Source organism: Neoarius graeffei, chromosome 20, assembly GCF_027579695.1.
Source record: "Neoarius graeffei isolate fNeoGra1 chromosome 20, fNeoGra1.pri, whole genome shotgun sequence".
Classification (NCBI taxonomy): domain Eukaryota; kingdom Metazoa; phylum Chordata; class Actinopteri; order Siluriformes; family Ariidae; genus Neoarius; species Neoarius graeffei.
Genome location: NC_083588.1, coordinates 2,541,736 through 2,568,636, shown reverse-complemented (window position 1 = coordinate 2,568,636; position 26,901 = coordinate 2,541,736). Strand labels below are relative to the sequence as shown.

General features: G+C 43.8%; 1 protein-coding gene across 5 annotated transcripts in view; it reads left to right on the top strand.

Moving 5' to 3' along the window:
* Positions 1 to 610: 610 nt before the first annotated feature.
* Positions 611 to 26,901, top strand: part of atf7ip2 (activating transcription factor 7 interacting protein 2) — a 44,017-nt gene continuing 17,726 nt past the window's right edge. For 2 of the 5 annotated variants that reach the window (XM_060901096.1, XM_060901095.1), the window contains exons 1-4: positions 611 to 750; positions 5,428 to 5,498; positions 7,559 to 7,690; positions 21,703 to 21,789. In XM_060901096.1, coding sequence (XP_060757079.1) covers positions 744 to 750; positions 5,428 to 5,498; positions 7,559 to 7,690; positions 21,703 to 21,789 — 297 coding nt within the window. In that variant the 5' untranslated portion in view covers positions 611 to 743. Of the gene's footprint in view, positions 751 to 5,427; positions 5,499 to 7,558; positions 7,691 to 21,702; positions 24,617 to 24,817; positions 24,981 to 25,183; positions 26,669 to 26,901 lie in introns of those variants that run through there. The other 3 variants (XR_009650815.1, XR_009650817.1, XR_009650816.1) reach the window with 3 other exon arrangements.

The following is a 26,901-nucleotide window of genomic DNA, read 5'->3' as shown; positions in this document are numbered from 1 at the left end:
TTGTAAGGAAGTCGAAGAGATCGTCGGCAGCTCTGGTGAGTATCGTCGATTTTGCGAATCGAATCAGAAAACAAATAGTGAATATAAAGTGAAACATGTGACATGGAAATCAAACAACCGATTTTCGCACTGATTAGCGCGTTATTTAATTTGTGCTGAACTTGTTAACTGACGAAGATACACCTGTACAATCTAGCTACGACAATTTCGAATGACGCTGGACAGGCCACACCCACAAGCGACAAAGGAGTGACTTGTCACTTGCTCATGTGAGTGAAAAGCATTATTATTATTATTATTATTATTATTATTATTATTATTAACAATGTGTGTATATTTTTCTAGTCATGACTAATCAACATCTTCTGACCAATCAGAATCCAGAATTCAACACCAACGTGGTAAATAATTGATTAATGTGATGAATATTTATGACTATATGTTAATGACCCATTCCTCTGGACTCTAATCTGTACTGTAAAAAAAAAAAAATGTCCGAAGTCTATCCTGAATGAAAAGAAAAAAGTTTCAAGCGGAACAGCTTCCACGTCAGCCTATCAGAGCAGGAGTTTATTTTAACCACGCCCATTTTTAAAAAGGGCCTCGAAGAAGCCCCGCCCCCTTTGCTTGGTTTGTTCCGAGAGTGTAATAGAAGCTGCAGCACAAAAAAAAAAGGAAGAAGGAAAAAAAGCGTAAAAGTCGCAGGGAAGCGGGCTGGACTTTTATCTGCAGTGTTTTAGAAAATGACAAGTGAGTAAGAAAATGTTTGTTTGATTTATTTATTTATTTTTTAGAAAAGACAGCGCGCGGGCTGAATGGAAGTCGCCACCGGAAGCTAAAGCTACCTCGCTACCGAGCTGCCGCTCGTGCACTGATGTTATTTTTTGCCTCTTAAAGACGACACAAGAATAAAGAATAACTCGGGCTTGAAGTATTTACTTGATCAATGTTAAAATATTTTAATATATATGTGAAAATAAAGGTGGTTTGGATCAACTTCCGGTGACCTCGAGCTCTTTGCAGGAGGTATCTAACGGCAGCTAGCTAGCTAGCTAGCAAGCATGAAGCAGGCTAGGCTAACCGTTCTGACGACTTTATTAAAATTCTCACTTGAATATTGAAGTGAAATCATCTTTATAACGTCTTGATTAATTAATTGTAGCGTGTTTCTCACTTAAACAAAATAAACATATAAACTATGCGATATAACCACAAATATCGCCCATGAATTGCTAATAACAGCTGGCTACTCGCTATGGCCGGCAAAGATGTTCTCAAATAACTTTTTTTTTAATTGTTCACTTTATTGTATCGTATTTTGATGATACATATGAATTAATGCGTCATTTTCATCGTGTTTATGAAGCGTTTTCTGTCACCACGTCGTTCCATTGTCTCGGAGTCGGCGGGCATCGACTTGCTTGTGGGCTGTGTCCCAAATCGCTCGCTTCGGCCACATTGTGGCGCCCGACACCAGGAGGAAGTTCCGGGACGTCGTGGCACATGTAGTGCACTTGGAGACACGGGAGGGAGAATTTTGGGATACGGCCCTCAATATTACCGAATCAATAGACACAGAAAACAAGCATGTATTAAAATAAGGAAATTATTTCGGGTAGAAAATAAAAATAATTGTAGTTTTTAAAATGCTATAAATATAATATTTAAATGAGCATATTATTATAGAAAACGTCCCATTAATAACAAATTATATAATGAATATATAAGAAAAAATGTAATCTATTTTCAGCTAGTTTTAATCTGTGCCAGATTATTTTATGAATAGTTTTGTTTTTTTGTTTCAAAGCTTGGCACTTTTTTAATCTTAAAAAACTTGTTTAAATAAATATTATGTGCATTTATATATTTAATGTATTAATTTTTTAATTTTTTTTTTTGTAGTGTTTTAAATGTGTTTTGTACGACTTGATCGCTCTTATGGCGGCGGCCTGTTCCCAATTTTAGAACAACAACTTTTTTCATTCCTCTCTGCATTTAACCTGTCTGAAGCAGTGAACACACGTGAGCAATGAGCGCACACGCGCGCACACCCAGAGCAGTGGGCAGCTACGCTACAGCGCCCGGGGAGCAGTTGGGGGCGAGGGGCCTCACTCAAGGGCACTTCAGCCCAACCTCAGGCCAAGACCTAACTGCATGTCTTTGGACTTGAACCACAACATGGTTTGCAAGGAATAAGTATTTCGGAGACCAAATTGAATTGACCAGAATGGACGAAATGGACAGATATGGACGAGTGGTGTGGACGTGTAAAGGCTGCGTCTGTTCGAAAAACCAAACAATCTCTATCTTAGACATTCGGCTCCCTGAACAGCACCGGCCTCGATCAAGGCCGTTGCTGGGGAAACATTTCCCCCAGAAGGTCACTGCTGGGAGACACTCTCGCATTCTTCGCATTCCTTCCCCAATTTTCCGCGGTCGCCGTTTTTCACCCCCAGTGTGACAAGCGGGTGCGTGACCAGCACCCTCATGGCTGCAGGAGCGGATGGCTGCAGGAGCGGACGGCTGCTTGCTTGCGCTGGGTTACCTCTACCTCCTCCCCTCCTACCCCCTTACCCCCCACCCCTGATTGCCCCTCCTTCCCCCCCTCAAGTCCCTTCTTTTAAAGCGTACTTGTGTTATTGTGTGCTTGTGCGGAGGTTTTTAAATGCTCCCACACTGTACTCCTGATTGGGGGGGGGGGGGGGGTGTTCTTTTTTTCCTCATCTTTCCTCATGTTACTACTGTTTTTTTTCCTTTTATCCCTGTCTTTCTGCCCTGTTCCCCCTCTATAAGGACAGGTTGATGGTCAATTTCACTGGTACAGTGATAATAAAGGGTTCATTCATTTATTCAAATCTTTTGGGCGCGAGTCTTGTTGAGGTCCGGGGTCGCCGCGATCAGAGTCGTCCGAGTCGCTGTCTGATTCCGAGGCCGCACGGTCAAACCAGTGAGCCACATTCACCGATTGCTTCGCAACGGCCATAGGTTCATACATGTATATGGTTTCACCTATCAATATTCAATTTGGAGAGTTCCGACTTCAAAATCGCTATCGCTTTCAGACATTTTACACAACCTCTCACGACCAGCGTCCGTACACGTGTGCTTGGTTCGCAAGTAAACACAGAGCTGCTCCTGGTGTTTTTGGCTTGAATGACGTCATGACGACGGTCACCTGGTGGTGAAAGTGCGCATAAGTGAGATGTAAACAAAACTTCGGAAATTGGGCAAAACAGTATATTTTAACTGTTTTATTCACTTTTAGGGTTCAAATTAGACACTAGGAAGATTGAATTTGCTTTTTGGGTCATTCTAGACAAAGTTGATATCCTACTCTTCACCTCCGACCGTTTGCCTTTGACCTTTAAAGGTGCGTTACTGCCACCGACTGGGCTGGAGTGTGGAACGGGAGGTATTTTTTGGGGGAAACTATATTATTTTTGCGATTTCTGTTTCTTTTAAATACTTGATGTATCTGACTTGATGCACTCCACCATTTTGTTTTTCTCTACTCAATGTATATGAGCTGATATCCTAGCAGTAGAGTAGCCAATCAGAGCGCACAATTACTCGTATCCAGTGACTGTGGATAGAATAAAATATAATGGTAGAAGTATATGTTTGGTATGTGTCAGACTGTTTGAGGCAGAATCTCGCGGATGTCTGTGAGGCAGAGCTCGACATACTCATACTTTTACAATTTGGGAATGGGAGTGTAGAGCTGGGGCGGTACGGTGGTGTAGTGGTTAGCGCTGTCGCCTCACAACAAGAAGGTCCGGGTTTGAGCCCCGTGGCCAGCGAGGGCCTTTCTGTGCGGAGTTTGCATGTTCTCCCCGTGTCCGCGTGGGTTTCTTCCGGGTGCTCCGGTTTCCCCCACAGTCCAAAGACATGCAGGTTAGGTTAACTGGTGACTCTAAATTGAGCGTAGGTGTGAATGTGAGTGTGAATGGTTGTCTGTGTCTCCGTGTCAGCCCTGTGATGACCTGGCGACTTGTCCAGGGTGTACCCCGCCTTTCGCCCGTAGTCAGCTGGGATAGGCTCCAGCTCGCCTGCGACCCTGTAGAACAGGATAAAGCAGCTACAGATAATGAGATGAGTGTAGAGCTCTGCTGCCAAAGAGATTCTGCCCCCTGGATATCCACGAGATTCTGCCTCAGTTACTGACACATGCCAAACAGATACTTCTATCATGTATCAGGAGGTCAAGTCAACCTCCTTCAGTACACACAGATCAAAACCTCTCTCTCTCTCTTTCACACACACATGCATTTATGACACTGAATGAGAGAATCACTCGCCTAATGAAGTTAAATTTGATTAAAATGTGGTGATATCGATGTGACATTCTGATATCCATATGCAATTCCATAACACATTGAAATATATTCATAACATTTTTCGTATATTTATTTAGCAATTAACTCTGTACTTGCCATGTACAAGAAAAATAATTCAACACCAGTCTCCGCCCACTGATTGTGAGAGTCTCTCAGAGGCGCAGTCTGTGAGAAGACGCTCTTTGTTGTGAAAGCGTGATCCAGGTCCATCGTAAGTTCAGAGCAAACTAAAGGACTACGTTGGCTACGATGATGTTTGGGAAAACCACGTGAGCTTAACGATGGATCTTAAGAGGCAGTTAAAGACACTCTTAACCTAAGGCTACGTTTACACTAGACCGTATCTGTCTCGTTTTCTTCGCGGATGCACTGTCCGTTTACATTAAACTGCCTGGAAACGGGAATCCGCCAGCGTCCACTTATTCAATCCAGATCGTGTCAGCTCCGGTGCTGTGTAAACATTCAAAATACGCGGATACGCTGTGCTGAGCTCTAGCTGGCGTCTCATTGGACAACGTCACTGTGACATCCACCTTCCTGATTCGCTGGCGTTGGTCATGTGACGCGACTGCTGAAAAACTGCGCGGACTTCCGCCTTGTATCACCTTTCATTAAAGAGTATAAAAGTATGAAAATACTGCAAATACTGATGCAAATACTGCCCATTGTGTAGTTATGATTGTCTTTAGGCTTGCCATCCTTCCACTTGCAAGTAGTAAGTGATATGCGCTGGGATCTCACACACAGCGGCTCAGTCCTGAATCGTGGCTTGTGCTCTTCACTCGCGCGCTGTGTGAGCTGCGCAGGGCTGGAGTGCGCACCCTCCAGAGGGCACTCGCTGTTCAGGGCGGAGTGATTTTGGAACGCAGGATGCCTGCGGAGCCGAGCGTATCCGCGTATTGGCGTTGCTGTGTGCACGGCTAACGGTTTTGGTGTAAACGCGAATTGTTTTAAGAACGTTAATCTGATGATCCGCTGATTCGACGTAATGTAAACGTAGCCTAAGAAACCCAGCCCTGAACACTTGCACACTGTTTCCTGACGGATTGCAGTGGTGTTGTTTGAATAAATTTTCCTGCTTGTTTTTCAGGTATGAAAAGGAGACGATCTGATGACGAGTCTGAAAAAGCCTCCGCTGCTCTCAACTTCTCTCCAGCTGAGGTGAGATGATCAGTCGCAGCTCCTCTCTGTAGTCTCCAAAGGGGGAAAAATAAAACAGGGTTTAATCCTCGGAGAACCCGACTGAGCTGAAAGTAGACGGAGCTGAAAAGTGTGATGAAAGGTCTGATTCAGAACTGAAGCTCATGAGGAAGTCCGAGTTGATGGGATTTAAAGTGCTGTCAGGCGTCATGGCTCAGGTGGATAAGGTGCCATACCATAAATCTGGGGACCCGGGTTCGATTCCGGCCCGAGGTCATTTCCCGATTTCTCCCCGTCTCTCTCTCCCGCTCATTTCCTGTCTCTACACTGTCCTATCCAATAATAAAGCTGAAAAAAGCCCCCCCCGCCCCCCCCCCAAAAAAAAATCTTTAGGATTGATTAATTTCTTTCAGAATGAATCAGTTGATGTGCTGATGGAGATTACGATGCACACGTAGACAAGGAATAAAGCAAAAAATAGCTCATAAAATCAATTTACAACTTATCAGCACGCGATTGAAACTCAGGATCTTGTTTTGTATTGTTCAGTTTTTTAAGAAATTCCATGCACCTGTGTTTTTAAATGAACTTTTTAAAGAAGTGACAAACAGAAGTCACCATGGCGTCACTTTTCCCTTTCATCAGTGCGTTGCAGTCGCACCACACTGAAATGCAATCAGTGTCCAGTCATGTGACTGAGAATAATAAATCTGATCTGGAGAGGAAACTCGGATCATTAGATGGGGTTTTTCTGTTTTTGCAAAAAATGTGCTCCATCCAGCGAGTTTTTTGGTAAAAATAAACAAACAATAATAAAAAAAAAAAGGGTGAAATCAGCCTCAGGTGTGGTCTTCGTGTACTGATTTAAAAATTCTCATTGAATCATTCTTATAACGATGAACGGTTGAGAGGGTTTTCTTACATCTTCATAACTCCCTGCAGGAGACCGAATGGAATTGAATTGAACAGAAATGGACAGATATGGACGAGTGGTGTGGACGTGTAAAGACTGCGTCTGTTCGAAAGACCAAACAATCTCTATCTTCTCGACATTCGGCTCCCTGAACAGCACCGGCCTCGATCAAAGCCGTTGCTGGGGCAACATTTCCCCCAGAAGGTCACTGCTGGGAGACACTCTCGCATTCTTCGCATTCCTTCCCCAATTTTCCGCGGTCGCCGTTTTTTACCCCCAGTGTGACAAGCGCGTGCGTGACCAGCGCCCTCATGGCTGCAGGAGCGGACGGCTGCTTGCTTGCACTGGGTTACCTCTACCCCCTCCCCTCCTACCCCATTACCCCTGACTGCCCCTCCTTTCCCCCCCTCGAGTCCCGTGTTTTAAAGTGTACTTGTGTTAGTGTGCTTGTGCGGAGGTTTTTTAAATGCTCCCACACTGTACTCCTGATAGGAGCATAGTGGGGGGGTTGTTCTTTTTTTCCTCATCTTTCCTCATGTTACTACTGTGTTTCTTTTTCTTTTATCCCTGTCTTCCTGTCCTGTTCCCCCTCTGTAAGGACAGGTTGATGGTCAGTTTCACGTGAAGGTGTGCGAGTGTGTTCTGAAGTGCCCACAGGAATATCTTGATCTTTGTTTTGACCTGGGTGTTACGGGAAAGTGTGTTTTTATTCTGCGAAGGTGTGAGAGAAGTGAGAGCGTCTCCAGCATTCAGAGAGACGAAATACCGGTGTACAAATCACAAGAAGCTTCAAGAAAACCTTTTCTCCTTTCTTCTCCATCTGTGCCTGTTCAGTTGATCCACAAACTCGACACTTAGCTTTGTATTCAGTCCAAAAGTTAATAATATTATATTAAACCTGTGAAAGGTATTTACATGCTAATTAAGTTCTTCTGCCCTGATTATACGCGTATCTAAATGAGAGAGGGAGAGACTAATTTGCACTTTGTGTTTCTAAAAAAATGTAATTTGATTTGATAATTGGATTTTCAAAAAAAAAATTAAATCACAAAGAGAGGAAAGTCAGTATTGTGTATGTTTTCAAATAATTTCAGTTCAATACAACAACTGATTGATTGATTGTGGTGCCAGTGATTAAGATATTGTATCTAATGTTGTGTGATTGCAGGTCCAGGAGCTGATCTCCAGAGAGGTGCAGTCTGCCGTCGAACGGTCTGACAAAATGATGAAAGCCCTGATGGAGAGAATTCATGAAGTCGATAACGAGCCCAGATACGATGCCAGAATTCGGAAGCTCGAGGTGAGTGTATGACGCAGTGGGAAGCGCATCGTAATCATTCGTGAACTTTGAAGGATCCATATGGAGCTGTCTTTGTGACATCATGGGAATTCAGAGATTATCAACCACAGCTACGTTTTTCTTCAAGCGAGTCGGCCTTTCGATTTCATAAACTCTGTGAAATTTAGTTCCGTGTGAAATGTGGTGATTGTGATATCTGTTTATTTCTGTAATATCCCACAAAATATCAGGCCATTCTGTGGCTGGGAAGTTATTTAATTTGAGGGGATTAAAGCATGATACTTAAACTCCTCCACTTGAGGCAGGACTTCTCCACCAACCTGGAGAGGGCAAGCCACCCTTTTCCGGTCGAGAACCATGGCCTCGGACTTGGAGGTGCTGATTCTCATCCCAGCCGCTTCACACTCGACTGCAAACCGCCCCAGTGCATGCTGAAGGTCCTGGTTTGAAGAAGCCAACAGGACAACATCATCCGCAAAAAGCAGAGATGAAATCCTGTGGTTCCCAAACAGGATTCCTTCCGGCCCCTGGCTGCGCCTAGAAATTCTGTCCATAAAAATTATAAACAGAACCGGTGACAAAGGGCAGCCCTGACGGAGTCCAACATGCACCGGGAACAGGTCTGACTTACTGCCGGCAATGCGAACCAGACTCCTGCTCCGTTCGTACAGGGACCGGACAGCCCTTAGCAAAGAGCCCCGAACCCCATACTCCCGAAGCACCCCCCACAGAATACCACGGGGGACACGGTCGAATGCCTTCTCCAGATCCACAAAGCACATGTGGACTGGTTGGGCAAACTCTCATGAACCCTCGAGCACCCTATGAAGGGTATAGAGCTGGTCCAGTGTTCCGCGACCAGGACGAAAACCGCATTGTTCCTCCTGGATCCGAGGTTCGACTATTGGTCGAATTCTCCTCTCCAGTACCCTGGAGTAAACTTTCCCTGGGAGGCTGAGAAGTGTGATTCCCCTATAATTGGAGTACACTCTCCGGTCCCCTTTCTTAAAAAGAGGGACCACCACCCCAGTCTGCCACTCCAGAGGCACTGTCCCCGACCGCCACGCGATGTTGCAGAGGCGTGTCAACCAAGACAGCCCCACAACATCCAGAGACTTGAGATACTCAGGGCGGATCTCATCCACCCCCGGTGCCTTGCCACCGAGGAGCTTGCAAACCACCTCAGTGACTTCGGCTTGGGTAATGGACGAGTCCACCTCTGAGTCATCAGCCTCAGTCTCCTCAGTGGAAGACATGACGGTGGGATTGAGGAGATCCTCAAAGTATTCCTTCCACCGCCCGACAATGTCCCCAGTCGAGGTCAACAGCTCCCCACCCGCACTGTAAACAGTGTTGGCAGAGTACTGCTTCCCCCTCCTGAGGCGCCGGACGGTTTGCCAGAATTTCTTCGAGGCCGACCGATAGTCCTTCTCCATGGCCTCCCCGAACTCCTCCCAGTTCCGAGTTTTTGCCTCTGCAACTGCCCGAGCTGCAGCACGCCTGGCCTGCCGATACCCGTCGGCTGCCTCAGGAGTCCCGGAGGTCAACATGGCCCGATAGGACTCCTTCTTCAGCTTGACGGCATCCCTTACTTCCGGTGTCCACCACCGGGTTCGGGGATTGCCGCCACGACAGGCACCGGAGACCTTGCGGCCACAGCTCCGAACAGCTGCGTCCACAATGGAGGTAGAGAACATGGTCCACTCAGACTCAATGTCCCCCGCCTCCCTCGGAAGCTGGGAAAAGCTCTCCCGGAGGTGGGAGTTAAAGACCTCCCCAACAGAGTGCTCGGCCAGACGTTCCCAGCAGACCCTCACCATACGTTTGGGCCTGCCAGGTCTGTCCAGCTTCCTCCTCCGCCAGCGAATCCAACTCACCACCAGGTGGTGATCAGTTGACAGCTCAGCCCCTCTCTTCACCCAAGTGTCCAAGACATAGGGCCAGAGATCCGATGAAACGACAATAAAGTCGATCATCGACCTCCAACCTAAGGTGTCCTGGTGCCACATGCACTTATGGACACCTCTATGCTTGAACATGGTGTTCGTTATGGACAAACCGTGACTAGCACAGAAGTCCAATAACAAAACACCACTCGGGTTCAGATCGGGGAGGCCGATCTGCTATGGTCATGAGCTTTGGGTAATGACAGAAAGAACAAGATCGCGGATACAAGCGGCTGAAATGAGTTTCCTTCGCAGGGTGGCTGGGCGCTCCCTTAGAGATAGGGTGAGAAGCACAGTCACTCGGGAGGAGCTCGGAGTAGAGCCGCTGCTCCTCCACATCGAGAGGAACCAGCTGAGGTGGCTCGGGCATCTTTTTCGGATGCCTCCTGGACGTCTCCCTGGGGAGGTGTTCCAGGCATGTCCCCCCGGGAGGAGGCCCCGGGGAAGACCCAGGACACGCTGGAGGGACTATGTCTCTCGGCTGGCCTGGGAACGCCTCGGTGTTCTTCCCGAGGAGCTGGCCGAGGTGTCTGGGGAAAGGGAAGTTTGGGCTTCCATGCTTAGACTGCTGCCTCCGCGACCCGGTCCTGGATAAGCAGAAGAAGACGAGACGAGACGGGATTAAAGCAAATAATGTGCATGAAATCGCTCGCCTTGCGCAGTCAAGCAGACAGAGGAAGTCCGTGTGCGCATGCGCAGGTTTACCACCTTCTTCTTTTGGGTTTTACGGCAGCTGGCATCCACAGTCTTGCATTACTGCCATCTACAGGTTTCCCTTTGAGCGTGCACTGACAGTTCCATCATTCTGTCGCTAAACGAACAGCTGATCACACCGAGGTGTTCGCTGAGCGCCCATATTTATTAGTTTGGTCCTGCGTTTCCTTTCCTTCGTATATAACATAACGTCTATTCTTCTCGCTTTCTTTCCGTTACTGTAGTCGCTCTTTCACGTTTCATTCGCACACTCGCGTCCTCCATTTTTCTCTCCTGTTTCAAATTTGTAACCCACAATGCCTTGCACAAACGGGGAAAGCCCACCACGTGATGCATGACGTAGTATCTTGTATTGGGTCATGGTGAAGCAGGAAAAAATAGCGGAGAATTTAGGGCCACGTGGAGATCCCGGAAGCGTGATCCTGCAGGCGCCAACATGGCTGCCATGAGGAGTGTTTGGTCTCCACTCTTGGTTCTTTTTATCGCTTTGTAGGTATCGTGCCGCCATCTTGTGTCTAAGAACTACAACTCCCAGCCAACTTCCGCGTTGACTACGTCACGCCTGGGCGGGATCACTTACATCACATCTTTCAGCATTCCAAGAAAAAGAGTTGGAACCCAGCCATCTTCGCTCTTTAGCGCCGGACTCCAAGCGAGACTGACCAGAAGAGGAGTACTCACCATCAGACGTCTAAACCGCCCGTTTTCTTCTCTATCTAACCCTGATCAAGTTAGATTTCGGAAACACGCGATCATCAAATCAAGCGAGTTATTAAACTGGTTTGCAAGTATTATTTTTCTTTTAAAGCATACGCAACTGCGAGCGAAAGCAGTTTCTTTCTTTTAAATCCGTGCACGGTACTGAACAAAGACTGTTCGTCTCATCAACTATGAAGATCTCCAGAGAAAACTTCTCTCTTCCTCACCGAAGCGCAAACTTCCTCTCCGAGATCCACTTCTCCAGTAAGACTGTGCTTCCTACAAAAGGCGAGACTTTTGCAGTAAGAAAGGCATTGGGCAGAAGTTTAAGTCTTAGGAATTAGTTATTCACTTAATGTGAAGTTATATGAAGTGTACACTGAATTTTGGTTCTCTATCATTTGTTTGTTGATTTAAAATTGGTTAATCCATAAGTTTGTGCATCTCTCTCTCTCATTCCTTATTAAAACTCTCAATTTCATTCTTATTATACATTTTGACCTTAAGATTTCAGTGAGTTTGATAATGTTATGAGTGTGGAATTCCTTTGTTACTTAGAAAACACGTGCTCACTAAGGCTACATCCACACGACAACAGCAACGAGATGTTATTTAAAAATGTATTGCGTCCAAATGGGCAACGATCAGTAAAATATCAGGTCCATATGGCAACGCAACGCTTGCTGAAAACGATGCAATACACATGCCACACCTCTAGGGGCACTGTAAGACGGTCCCTTCGGAGACACCAGAACAATAGAAGTAAGGACGCATGCGCATAAACTATTATGCGCGAGACTTCATATTAGCCACAAAGTCAGGAAAATCTGTTCGTAAAATTACATTATAATGACCCAATACAATGAAAAATTATTTTTCCAGTCTCACCTGTGAAAGGTAATGCCATGTGATCTCGTTTGGACGGCAAACCTGTTGGTACAGTTAAACGCAGCTAATCTTTATTCTCCGCTTTGACCTATCCAATATGGCGGCGAGGATGACGTATGATTCTACGCGGAAGGCGGCGTCTTTAATGGTCCGGAATAAATTGAATGCTACACGTTGGATTAATTTGCTCTTCTACGCCCTTTTTGAGGAATGTATTGTAGGACTAAAACCAACATCTGAAGAGGTGAGATCGCTCCTTTTTTTCCCTATTTTTGCTGGCGGGATTGACTCTGCCCTAAGGGCAGAGTCTCTCTCTCTCTCTCTCTCTCTCTCTCTCTCTCTCACTTTGCACCATTACACAATAAATATTCACAGTGAAAATATTTTGTAAGCGCGTTTCATGAACCAAGTTATAGGATTTGTTGACAACTCGCATCGAGTTCGTTACACTTCTACCCGGCGTGAAGCACTCACAGTCATGTGGTTGTGACGTCATCGTAAACAAATCCGTTCTACTCATCCAGACGACTTCGCAACGGCAACGTTGCCAGATCTTTCCACTCTGGAACCCGTTCTCAAAAAGATTGCGTTTTGGGCACCCAAAACGCCGGTGCCGTGTGGACGCCAGGCCTAAACGATAAGCAATTGTATCGGAGTCACCTGAATCCGTTGCCATGTGGACAGGGCCTAAATCATGAGGATTCACCTCCTCCAAGATTGCAGATAGCAAACACACTTTAGCTAGGCCATAGGGCCTTCCCCCACGCGCGCACACATTGCAGATAAACATTCCACACACCCTGGCTCGTCCTTGCACGGACACATTCCAACTTCAAGAGAGACCCAAGGTGTCTCTCTTCCTCTCTTACACACACACCCACATTCACATACACACACCTCACTGTATATATTCCAACTGATGATCCATTTTTGATCTTTGTATAATAAATTCATTTATTATCAAAGCTGTGTGTATTCATCTGCTGTTCTAATACTTTTGAGGTGGCCCAATCGCAAAGAATTCAAGGAAAGGTGTAGATAATTTGTAATATGGTAAGTGATCAATAATAATTTGGAAGATGCCATTTTAGCTGTCTGGTAATTTACCCAGGATCAATGGTATGATCCACTAAATGATTCATTGAACGATTCACTAAATGATTCACTTCAAACGATTCAAATGAGACTGATTCTATGGTATGATTCAATTCAAATGAGTCAAATCAAACGATTCAATAGGATTGATTCGTTTTAACTATTAACCTTCAAATTTAATGAGACTGATTTCATGTAATTATTAAAGATTGATCACTTATCCAATCCTAAATACACAAACTCATTAATTACACCTACATCTTCAAGTTTTATTTTTGTGTTCTCTACATCATACAGGAAGGCTCCTAAGGATATTTTACTGCCGCTGTGGGAAAACCAGATAGCTTCATCACTTAATGATGTCGTAACAGTGCATAAAGTGATTATTAAGTTCGGTGGGCTATTTAAAGTCTCTTTGGCGAAGCATGAATTTCTTAGATCTCGTCCACGTCTTTCCAAATGGACCAAACATGGATACACAGCACTACTGGTGGTGGGACATGACCCTCCTATGGATATCACTATTTACTTAGATGTATCTACAAATCCTGGCCCGGACTCTCTAAGTTTTCAGAACTCTGCTTCTGAGTCAAATATAAGTGATCTTTCGACTTTGACGAGTTATTCTAAACTTGATCTGATCAAACTTTGTTGTTCTTCCAAGAGTATCAATCTGCCGTCTAATTTACTTGGAAAACTTAAATCATGTGGTATTCTACGATATCGGGGTAAGCGTGCTGGAAGTCGGCGGTTTAAGATCGAAACCTTGATTACAAACAGAACTGTAACTAGGTCAATGGTCTATTCTCGCCATTATTCTAATTTGGTTCTGGTTCCATTGGCTACACCTGCTATTGTGCAGAACAACAAAGCGCAGTTGATCAGACCCTCCAGGATTTCGCGATGTTGCGATTTGCAACTTCAACGCAAATTCAACCAATCCCCGTGAATTCAGGGCAGTGTTGCAATTATATCCAATCACCGCAACTTTCCCACAAATTTGACCAATCGTTGGCGTCGTCTTGAGGTGACGTCGACAAACTACCTTCCGCTTTACTTCCAGTGTTGCCAGATTGGGCGGTTTCAAGTGCATTTTGGCAGGTTTTGAACATATTTTGGGCTGGAAAACGTCAGCAGTATCTGGCTACACTGCTTACGTCCGTGTATACGTTCAAGAGAAGCAGCATGTGCGAGTCAGTGTTTATATAGGCTTAAATTCTGTTACTGAAAGTGTGTTATGTTTACAGTGAAGGACTGTGTGCACCTTTTTTTTATTTATTTATTTATTTATTTATTTTTTTTTACTTAATACAAGAAATTAATGGATGCCAACATTTTTGCCAAAATGGTATTTTATTTTCCATTGTTTAGGCAGCTTCAGCATCATACTGTGAGATTCTGTTCAAATTGTTTTTTTTCTTCTATGAAGCCTGAGCCATTTATTTTATTAGTTTATAATTATTGTTTAATTTAGTCTTCAGGAGAGACTGCCTGCACACAGTACTAGTATTAAGTGTTTTTTTCTTACATGAAAACTGAGGCATTTATATTATATTTTAAGGTAACTTCATGTTGTGCTGTGAGGTTCTCTGCACTTTAACTTTTGAACCAACAGGTGCATTTGGATAAGTAAAGCCTATTTTTCTGCATTTTTGAACCACAACATGGTTGTCATCTTGGAGACGCTTTCGGCTTTGCAAGGAATAAGTATTTCGGAGACCGAATTGAATTGAACAGAAATGGACAGATATGGACGAGTGGTCTGGACGTGTAAAGACTGCGTCTGTTCGAAAGACCAAACAATCTCTATCTTATCGACATTCGGCTCCCTGAACAGCACCAGCCTCGATCAAGGCCGTTGCTGGGGAAACATTTCCCCCAGAAGGTCACTGCTGAGAGACACTCTCACATTCCTTCCCCAATTTTCCACGGTCGCCGTTTTTCACCCCCAGTGTGACAAGCGGGTGCGTGACCAGCGCCGCTTGCATGGCTGCAGGAGCGGACGGCTGCTTGCTTGCGCTGGGTTACCTCTACCTCCTCCCCTCCCCTCCTACTCCCTTACCCCCTCAAGTCCCGTGTTTTAAAGGGTACTTGTGTTATTGTGTGCTTGTGCGGAGGTTTTTAAATGCTCCCACACTGTACTCCTGATAGGAGCATAGTGGGGGGGGGGGGGGGGGGGTCTTTTTTCCTCATCTTTCCTCATGTTACTACTGTGTTTTTCTTTTTCTTTTATTCCTGTCTTGTTCCCCCTCTGTTCCTGTCTTGTTCCCCCTCTGTAAGGACAGGTTGATGGTCAGTTTCACTGGTAACAGTGACAATAAAGGGTTCATTCATTCATTCATTGATTTTTGTAGTCCTGGTAATCTTTTATATTGGTAAAGTTGTTTATAGGACCATTTCTCAGTGTCTTTTTTTTTTTTTAATCAATAGTTTTTCAGTAATAACTTTAATATTTAACATATCACTCAATTTTAATCACAAAAAGAGAAAATCGCAACAATTCCTCACAACTTTCACTTCCTCCCGCAATGTAATCGCAACAAAAACCTAAAAAACACCACAACTTTGATCGCAATTTTTTGGAAACACACCCCCCCCCCCCCCCCCCCCCCCCCGGCAACAATCACAAAAAAGGCCCGCGGAATCCTGGGGGGACTGATTGATGAAGTGTTGCGTATTGAATTCATTCGAATACTCTGAGTGGAGCGTTGTCTCTGGCTCATTTTGGTTACGTCTCGTTGTGGTCTACAGGCCAAGTGCGTTTATTGTGGAATTCGCACAGTTTCTGGAGTCTGTTGTCATGGTAGCCGAGCCATTGGTCATTACTGGTGACTTTAATATCCATGTCAATGTGCACTCGGATAATGATAGTTTGCGGTTTTTGGATCTTCTTTGGTCTATGGGCTTGATCCAACATGTTGATTTTCCTACTCATATATCTGGAAATACACTGGACTTGCTCATTACTCGTGAGATTGAACTGTTAGTGGGTGAATCACCCAGACCTAGTACCTGTTTTTTTTTATTCACTGTTAAGATTTTGTTTGACTTGTACACATCAAAGTGGAAGCTGTTGAGGAAGGAGATATCATTTCGAAAAATCAAAGCTAACGATACATCTACATTTATGCATGATTTGTCTTCTTCAAGACTGTGTCAAGATCTTCCATCCGACCTTGACATGCTGGTTGGCTGCTATAACACCACCCTATCTGGCCTACTTGATCAGCATGCTCCTATTAAAACTAGATCTGTTACTATCAGACCAAGGTGCCATGGTACTCTGACGAAATCCGTGAGGCTAAGAGGGATCGCAGGCGTGCTGAGAGAAAATGGAGGTCTTCTGGGTCTGCTCTGATCTCATCTTATTCAAGTCGTTGAAAAATCGTGTCACATATTTACTAAACGAAGCTAAATCATCTTTCCTTGTTGATTTTATTGATTCTAATGCTGACAACCAAAGCAATCTATTTAGAGCAGTGAAAAGTTTCCTGGTTGAAAATGATACTTTATCTTTCCCGGGCTATCTTGATAAATTGACACTCGTAAATGAAATTGGTAAATATTTCGTGCAAAAAGTTACACGTATTTGTGATGAGTTTGACTGTGTCTCTACAGCAGAGGTAGAAAACGTGGCTATTGATCTTTCATATTGCCGGCACCATGGTTTGATTCGTTTAATTTGCTGACTGAGGATGATGTTCGTATGCTGATAGCTAATTCTAAAACTACATCCTGCTGCCTTGATCCGATACCCACTTCTCTTTTGAAGTCATGTGTTGGTCCTTTGATCCCAGTGATCACAAAGATTATCAATGTCTCTCTGGAATCGGGGACTTTTCCTGAAGGTTGGAAAGAGGCTATGGTTCGACCCTTACTGAAAAAAGTTGGTCGAGAATCGGAGTTCAAGAACTTGCGTCCTGTGAGTAATCTGGCATATATATCAAAGCTCATAGAATGTGCAGTATTCAATCAGATCCATGATTATTTGATATCCTCGGGCCTTTATCCTTTATTGCAGTGTGCTTATCGTCAATACCACAGTACTGAAACAGCTTTATTAAAAGTTGCTAATGATATTCTTCTAAATATGAACTCTCAGCGTGTCACACTACTTGTTTTGTTGGACTTAAGTGCTGCGTTTGATACAGTAGATCAGGGGTTTTCAAAGTGTGGGAGAGTCAGCCCCCCCTCAGAGAGCAAATAAACAACAGCGCCCCCCCTCACAATTTTTGTTGTTGCTATACTTAATGTTCCATTCGTATTTAAAAAAAAAGTGGTTGTTGTACACATTTTTTCTTTTACACATTTTAAACGTCTGTGCTTTTTAAAACATCTTTTTTTTTTTTTACACATTTTAAACATCTGTGCTTTTCTTTTTAAAACATCTTGTTTTACACATTTTAAACATCTCATAGCATCGTTAGCTAGCACCTCTTGGCAGACAACACACTGTGGCAGTGGAGCATCTTCGGATCCAGTCCATGAAAATCCAAACTTTAAATAATCGTGGTCATACTTCCTTCTTTTTTCAGTCCCCCCAGGATTCCGCGGGCCTTTTTTGTGATTGTCGCAGGCTAAAATGTCTGATGTTGCGGGGGGTTTCCAAAAAATTGCGATGAAAGTTGCGGTGTTTTTTAGGTTTTTGTTGCGATTACATTGCGGGAGGAAGTGAAAGTTGCGAGAAATTGTTGCGATTTTCTTTTTGTGATTAAAATTGAGTGATATGTTAAATATTAAGTTATTACTGAAAAACTATTGATTTAAAAAAACAAATACACTGAGAAATGGTCCTATAAACAACTTTACCAATATAAAAGATTACCAGGACTACAAAAATGCAGAAAAATAGGCTTTACTTATCCAAATGCACCTGTTGGTTCAAAAGTTAAAGTGCAGAGAACCTCACAGCACAACATGAAGTTACCTTAAAATATAATATAAATGCCTCAGCTTTCATGTAAGAAAAAAAACTATTAATACTAGTACTGTGTGCAGGCAGTCTCTCCTGAAGACTAAATTAAACAATAATTATAAACTAATAAAATAAATGGCTCAGGCTTCATAGAAGAAAAAAACAATTTGAACAGAATCTCACAGTATGATGCTGAAGCTGCCTAAACAATGGAAAATAAAATATCATTTTGGCAAAAATGTTGGCATCCATTAATTTCTTGTATTAAGTAAAAAAATAAAGTGCATACAGTCCTTCACTGTAAACATGTCTCGCAGATGCAGTGTTGCCAGATTCTGCTGATGTTTTCCAGTCCAAAATATGTTCAAAACCCGCCAAAATCCACTTAAAACCGCCCAATCTGGCAACACTGCGTGCATGTTGCTTCTCTTGAATGTATACACGGAAGTAAGGCAGAAGGTAGTTTGTCGACGTCACCTCAAGACGACGCCAATGATTGGTCAAATTTGCGGGAAGGTTGCGGTGATTGGATATAATTGCAACACCGCCCTGAATTCGTGGGGATTGGTTGAATTTGCAAATCGCGAAATCCTGGAGGCTCTGTTTTTTTTTTTTTTTTGCTCAGCCCAGACTCTGTCTCCTCACTCACTGTAGCTTTAGGTACTAAAAATCGATCCATTTTGTCTCTGGCAAAGGCTAGCTGAAGTTCGCTAAATGTCCACAATAGTAACTTATTCTGGTTTATGTTTCCTCACGTTGCGCCCTCCCTGAAGAACTCTGGCGCCCCCCAGGGGAGGCATGCCCCACACTTGGAAAAGCCCTGCAGTAGATCACCAAATTTTGCTGAGGCGCTTAAATTTGAGTTTTGGAATATGTGGGAAGGCGCTGGATTGGTTCACCTCATACTTGTCAGGGCGTAGTCAACGTATCTTGTTTGAAGGTGCTACATCAGATAGTTTCAACCTGCGTTTTGGTGTTCCTCAAGGAAGCTGCCTTGGCCCATTACTCTTCGTGATCTATGTGTCCAAGCTATTCCATATTGTGCAAGCTCACCTTCCAGATGCTCACTGCTTTGCTGATGATTCACAGTTATATCTTTCTTTCAAGCCTAACAGTCCTTTGGACCAAGCTGAGGTGGTACGTGCCATGGAGAACTGTATTTATGATTTAAGAAAATGGATGTTCCAGGACAAGTTAAAGATAAACGATGATAAGACTGAATTTCTAATTATAGGTTCTAAACAGCAACTTTTGAAAATGAATCCTTGTACAATTCGTGTTGGTACTACTGATATTAAGCCTGCCTCTGCAGTACGTAATTTAGGATTTGGTACTAACTTTTTACTATGTCTACCCAAATATCTATGTCTTGTGGCGCAGCTTTCTTTTGGTTGCATAATATTAGGCGCGTAAGCAAATTTCTACCTAAGGATAAGCTGGAAATGGTTCTGCATGCATTTGTTACAACTAGAATTGATTATTGAGTCGCAACATTGATAACATCATGGAGAAGTTGATGGCTTTGCAAAGAGAAATGGATCATTTTGGTGGCCAGAATGGACAAGCGGGTTAAGCGAAAAAGGACACATCTACCCATCTTAAGTCTAAACAAATTCCAATCTTATCTTGGCTCTCCCAGCCAGCACTGCCTTCAAGGCCGTCGCTGTAGAAACGCGATTCTCCCCCCTGCAGTTCACTGCAGTGAGAGTGTGTGTGTGTGTGTGTGTGTGTGTGTGTGTGTGTGTTTTTTTCCCTATACTTTCTTTCTGTCTGTACTATGAAAGCTAAGTCGAACCGGAGTCAAGTTCCTCATGTGTGTAACATACCTGGCAATAAAGTGCTTCTGATTATTCTAATAGTCTTCTTTATGGTTTACCTGATTGTGAGATAGTTAAGCTTCAAAGAGTACAGAACACTGCAGCAAGGTTATTGACATCCACTAGTAAATATGATCACATAATGCCTGTTCTTCGGGACCTACATTGGCTTCCCGTTAGATGTAGAATACATTTTAAGATATTACTTTTAAGGCTTTACATGGTATGGCGCCACCTTGTATTACTGATCTAATTAATATTAGACAACATGCGCGTTATTACGCTCAGGTGCTAGCACTGTTTTACTATTTCTCAAAGGAAAAATACTGCGCACTTTTGGTGATCGTTATTTTAGCATGGCGGCACCAAAATTATGGAATGAGATTCCTGGCGAACTTCGCAATGTTTCAGCCCTTGTTACTTTTAAATCGTGCCTTAAAACTTATCTTTTTACATTAGCTTTTAGTTCTTAGGAAATTTTATAGTTATTAGAATAGCATTATTCCATTGCTATTTTTTATTATTGTTATATGTACATTCATGATTGTTGTTGGTGGAGCCAGTGCATCGTAGCCGTGAGGGAGATGCAGTAATTGTTGTGGACGCGTGTGTCTCTCTTTCATGGTCATGATGCGTTCGCTCTGTCATCATCTTTTCTATGTGGTTTATTTTTGGTTGTATGACATTGGTGTGACTTTGTTTGTATATGATTTATTGTTCTGTTTTCGATTTGTTATGCACTTTTGATCATTTTATGTAAAAAGCACATTATAAGTTAATTTATTATTATTATTATTATTATTATTATTATTATTATAAATTCATTAATTGTTCTGTTTAAAAAAAAAACTTATAAAATTGGAAGTCTGTGATTCAAATTCAGCAGCTTTCGGTCACTGAACAAAAATAATTGAGTGTCGGGAAAATTCTTTGTATGACCTACACTTGAAAAATCTGAAAGTCAGTACAGCTTTAATAAACTAATAATTTAGTTGCGCTGACTAAAGGGTGTGTGTGTGTGTACGTACACACTGTACAGGGTTTTACATAAAAAAAACAAACAGCAATCCACGAGTCTGTTTCAGTTAAGATGAAGGTACGAGAAGATGTATTTTGTAAATGGATCTTACCTGAAATACATCATCTGATTTATCAAGGTTTTGTAAATTCTAGACCTCGGGCAATACAGTCAAAGGATCCTGTTTTCACAATATTTGAAGACATTTCTCTGATGTTGTTATTAATGCAAGCGAAATGTCACTTTAAAAAAAAATCCAAATCTAATGATGCTTTAAATCTCACTGTTGACAAAAATAAACAAGCATTAGAGCTGTGTTACTTCGGCGCATATTCTCAGGATTATACATTATTGCCCCCTCTGCTCTCTAAAGGCAATTACAGCTCGGAAAAGCAAAAATGACACGGCCTGATAATAATCGCCTCCATTCATTTATTATTTAATTGACTCAAATTATCATAAATTTGTATTGTTGTTTGTCGTCACATGATATATCGTTACATGCCGACTTGTTTCCGATTTGTACACGTGACCTGGAAAAATGGTTAGAGCATTATTCTTAAAAAAGGAACGTTGAAGCCCAGGGCCCGAGCTCAAGTGTATTCCATGGGTAAGAAAACCTTTTTTGGAAAAATGCCTTCCAGTCCATCATGCTCATTTGTGTTTGGATGGGCCTCCTGTCAGTCAGTCAGTCATTTTACAGACACGCCCATCTGAGTGTGAAATCAGGAAGAGCCTAGTGCAGTCAGGTCATTTGCTTGTGAGCACAAAAATCACTCTGGAAGCAAAGAATTTTTTTTTTTTCCCCCCCAAGACTAGAAGTGTAGTAAACGTGACATCTTGCTGAGTCCACCTTTTTCAATATTATTATTATTATTATTATTACAACCTTTTTTTTTTTTTGTGCTTCCTCTTTCCAGGCACACATTAAGAAAGTGAAGCGAAGAGGAGACGCCGTGTTCGCGGACATACAGAAACGTGTAAACCTGGATGTGGCCCAGGATCAGGTAAAGGTTCCCATCGTGCACGAAATTGCAGCCGTTTCACAAAACTCAACACGCGCAGTTCAGGGTTAAAGGAATCCGTTTGGTTGAGATGGTGTCGCCACCCACTGACTGGACATAAAGCGTATCGAACGTCGCTTACACGGACTGCAGGTGTATAGTGAGCAGTGTATCATGGTGTGTGTGTGTGTATTGCCGCTTTTCCACTACCAACACAGCTGAGTTGGGCTGAGCCGTGCCGTGCTGAGTCGGGCTGAGCGGGGCTGTTGGAGTTGCATTTCGACTACAACCGCGCTGAACCGTGCTGGCTGGAAGTGGGTGGACACATTGGGTGGAGTTAGTGAAAGTGGGTGGACGTCACGTGATGTCGTTAGGCGGCGCAAACAGTGACATCAGTGATCTTTTAAGCGGTAGTCTCACGACCCGGATAGTAAACAATAAACATGGAGTCGTTAGTGTTGCTGGTCTTGGTGCTGTGGCTTGTTGTCACCGACAACGCAAACAGATACTGGCAAGAGCGTATAGATGAGGCGAGGCGCATAAGGCTTCATAATTCTCATAATTCTCCTTCTTCCGGGTTTACGGTGTTTACAGATCCCAGCGTGCTCGCGGGGCGTGTGTGGGCATGTGAGGACACTCCTTCTCACCAATCAGTGCACAGGGGAGTGTCTCCTCACGCCCCTAGCCCCACTCGGCTCGGTTTGGCTCGCTTCAGCCCCACTCCAAAACGGTGCGAGTTTTGGGGGCTAAGCAGGGCTGAAGCGAGCCGAGTCGTGCTGCTCTGAGGTAGTCGAATCGCGAGCCGTGTCGGGCTGAAGTGAGCTGAAAAAGGGTAGTGGAAAAGGGCCATATGTGTTAAAGGGAAAACTTGACACACTTTTTTCCCCCCGTTCTTTAAATTTTGTCGTCATTCTCATTTGAGATGCCACTAATTATTTTTAAACAATTTTTTTTTCTGTCCCTCAGTGCATCACTTTCTTCATTGTAGTATCATTAGTCTCTGAAAAATGATTTTTTTTGTTTGTTGGACTTTGTCTTGAAGAAATTGACTCCACCCACTCGATCATACTAACACCACAAAGACCACAATTTTTCTGCCTACCTAGAAGGACCAGAGAGGGGTCATTTGACCCACACAGCTTGCCTACCTAGAAGGACCAGAGAGGGGTCATTTGACCCACACAGCTTGCCTACCTAGAAGGACCAGAGAGGGGTCATTTGACCCACACAGCTTTTGCCGAATACACTAATCACTCATTTTGTTATGGTAATGAGGCTGTTAGGGGCAGTGTGTGGGGTGAGGGGGTCACACCTTACAATGTGTGTGTAATTGTATGTAAATGTCCGAGCATAAAACTATCAAACGTATTGTTGTGCATGTGGGAGCAAATGATGTTTTCAGAGAACAGCTGTTTGTCCAAGATGATTTCAGAAAACTTTTTTCTGATCTCTATAAGACTGGAATACAATCTTTTATTAGTGGCCCACTCCCAGCGAGAGGAATTTTTGCATTTTCTCGACTCTTCAGTCTTAACACCTGGCTTGGAAAAACTTGTTTTTCATTTGGTATGAGCTTCATAGACAATTTTAACCTTTTCTGGAATCGCAGAGAATTCTTCAAGCCAAATAGCACTGAACTCAGCTGGATTGGAGCCAAAGTCTTAGTAGACCATTACAGACTTGCAATCTTTTCTCAGCCAGCATTGAAGAAAACAGTTGTTTCTGTGTTGGTAACAGCCAAGACAAACAGGGGCAGACAGCTTCTTCCGAAGGGCTGTCAGCCTCTGAAATCACCACAGGTAAATAGTAACTAATACAGTATACTGTATATAATACATATAATATTATGAATTAAACGTTTTGCTTGGACATGAAACATGATCACTGATTTTCTGAAGCGTTAGGTTCAGTGGAGAGCACAGAGGAGAGGAGAGGAGAGGAGCACAGAGGAGAGAGGAGAGGAGAGGAGCATGGAGGAGAGAGGAGAGGAGAGAGAAGAGAAGAGAAGAAATGAGAGGAGCACAGAGGAGAGAAGAAAATAGAAGAGAAGAGAGACGAAGAGAGGAGAGGAAAGGAAAGGATAGGAAAGGAAAGATGAGGAGAGAAGAGACGAGGAGAGTAGAGGAAAGGAAAAAAGAGGAGAGAAGAGGAGAAGAGAGGAGAGATGAGGAGAGGAGAGCAGAGCAGAGCAGAGGAAAGGGATGGAGAGGAAAGGAAATGAGAGGACCACAGAGGAGAGGAGAGGAAAGGAGAGGAGCACAGAGGAGGGTGGTGGAGAGGAGAAGAGAGGAGAGGGGGTATGAGGAGAGGCAAAGAGAGGAGTGGAGCACAGAGCAGGGTGGTGGAGAACTGAGGAGTGGAGAGGACACGGAAGAGAGTCTGGAAGAGAGAAAGGAGTGGTGTGGAGTGGAGTGGAGAGAGAAAGGGGTCCAGGAGTAGAGAAAGAGAAGAGAGAAGAAGAGCAGAGGATAGAGGTGAGAAGTGGAGGGAAACTGAGTAAGTTTGGATTTGAGGAGGGCAGATAAGAGAGGGAGGAGGGCACAGAGGAGAAAGTGAAAGGCAGGAGAGAGTAAAGGAGGGGAGAGGAGAGGAGAATATGGAGGAAGGCAGAGAGGAGAGGAGGGGAGGGCAGATAGTTTGAAGGGAAGGAGAGGGATATGTGGATGAGGCCAGAGAGAGTGACACAGAGGGACACAGAAGTCTTTTCTGTGATGGAGTCACGGATGTGCTTTCTTCATGTTCCCTATGTTTCTCTATGGCACAGCCCCCCAAGGCATGCCCATGGCGACGGGTCTGCATGTGAATGTCCCATGTGACCATAACGAGTCATGTGAGTGCACACAATGGTTCAATGAACGTGTGAATGTCCCATGTGATCATGACGAATCATATGACTGCAACCAGATAATGGTTGAATTAGCGTGTGAATCTCTCATGCCATGTGACCATAACGACTCATGTGAATGCAACCTGGCAATTGTTAGATGGATAAATACCAGTGCATGTGGACTACTGCTTCATTTCCCTCAAGAATTTTGTGGTGAAAGAAGCTCCTCTCCAAGGAACGAAGATGCAGAGATTCAGCACTCAACAGGCATTGGAAATGATCCTGGATGGAGCTGACCCTGGCGAATCGGATGGAGAAGACATCAATCTCCAGGTGGATTCAGACTCCGAGCTGTCTCAGTCTTCAGGTAATATTAGTTATTGCAATGTAAAAATAATAGTTATTTCCCAAAAACTACTAGTTCTAGTTAAAAAATACTAGAGGTGATTTTTACTACATTACTTGAAACTAGAAAAATAAACCATTTTTGCAGTGATTAGCTTCTATACTTGCATTTGTGATATCATTTGAATTTCCCATTGCTCATAATTACATTTTTTCATGCTACAGATGAGGAGAGTGCTCCCCAACCAACAAAGAGAGCTCGGCTAGCGACTGATGTGGCAGAGACTGCAAAAGATGGCACAGTATGGCATGAAGAACAGGTGGGAACGGGTCCACATTTCACCCCACCAACGCCATACAGCGCAGATGGAGAGCCAACCGCTAAGGCCAGGAGGTCAATCACAAGTCGCCTTCAGAGCTTCCTTTGTTTCATCACTCTGGACATGCTTGGCATCATACGAGACTGTACAATTCAACATGCGAAGCAAACTGAGCATGTGGATTGGTTCATGGGCATACCTGAACTAATGGCATTTATTTCCATCACCATCATGAGGGGAATCATCAAGGTGCCATCACTGCATGACTGCTGGTCGAAAAACCTGGGAAACCCACACATCATCGAAACCATGTCCCGAGGGCGTTTCAAAAACATCATGCATCACCTGCGCTTTGATGACAGAGACACCCGCAGCGAGCGAGTACAGACTGATAGGTTTGCTGCAATTTCAAACATATGGGGATTGTTTGTCACCAACTGCATCACATCCTACATCCCTGGTCAACACATCACCATTGACGAACAACTTTTCCCGTGCAAGACTCGCTGCTGTTTCCTACAGTACATTGCAACTAAACCAGACAAGTTTGGTATCAAGTTTTGGGTGGCGTGTGACTTGAAAACCAAATACGTCTGCAACATCCTCCCATATCTTGGCAAGGACCCCACTCGGCCTCGTGGGGAGAGAGTGTCTGAGAGTGTAGTCATGAGGCTGATGGAACCATTCTTGGACAAGGGCAGAAATGTTACCACAGACAATTTCTTTACATCACTGTCACTTGCAAAACGACTACTTAGCCGGAATTCAACCATCCTCGGCACAGTCAACAGGATTCGCCAAGAAATTCCACCATCAACTCGACAGATGCACCGCGATGAATTTACCACCCAGGTATTTTCATCCACTGGTGCCACACTGACTGTGTATGCGCCCAAGCGGAAGAAGACAGTATATGTTCTCAGCAGCATGCACAGCACGATTCAGACACAGGAAACCGCCAAAAAGAAGCCAAACACCATCACACTCTACAACACAACAAAGTGCGGCGTCGATATCATGGACCAGATGGTGCGGGAATACACTGTCCGCGCAGGAACAAGGCGCTGGCCAATATCAGTGTTCTACAACATGATAGACATTGCAGCACTGAATGCCCACGTGCTCTATCAATTATGCACTGGGAGAAAGGAAAGACGGGTGGATTTCCTGTTTGAACTGGCAAGAGAGTTGGCTCACTCCCACGTGGGTATGAAAAAGGTCCAAAAGGAGCAATTGCTTCAGCAACAACCCTCCACACCACAATTCGGACAAAGAGCCAAGTGTCAGGCTAAAATCAAATGCAAGGACAATCGTGCAACTGTGCGCTGTGTTGGCTGTTATAAATATACATGTGGGAAATGCAGAAAGGAGCAATGGCTGTGCCAGAATTGTGAGTGACTGCTCAAATGTATTTCACTCATTTGCATTCTTTGTAAATATGCTTTTTTCTTTGTAAATATATTTTTTCTATTTTTGGCACACAAAAATAACAGTTACTTCTGCAAAAACTTTCCACACGAAAACTGGGAAAACAGTTGCTTTTTCATTCATTGTAAATGTTTTGTTTTGATTTTTTTTAACAATAAATGTCAAGAGTTTTGATCCCAAATTCTCGTTCATCCT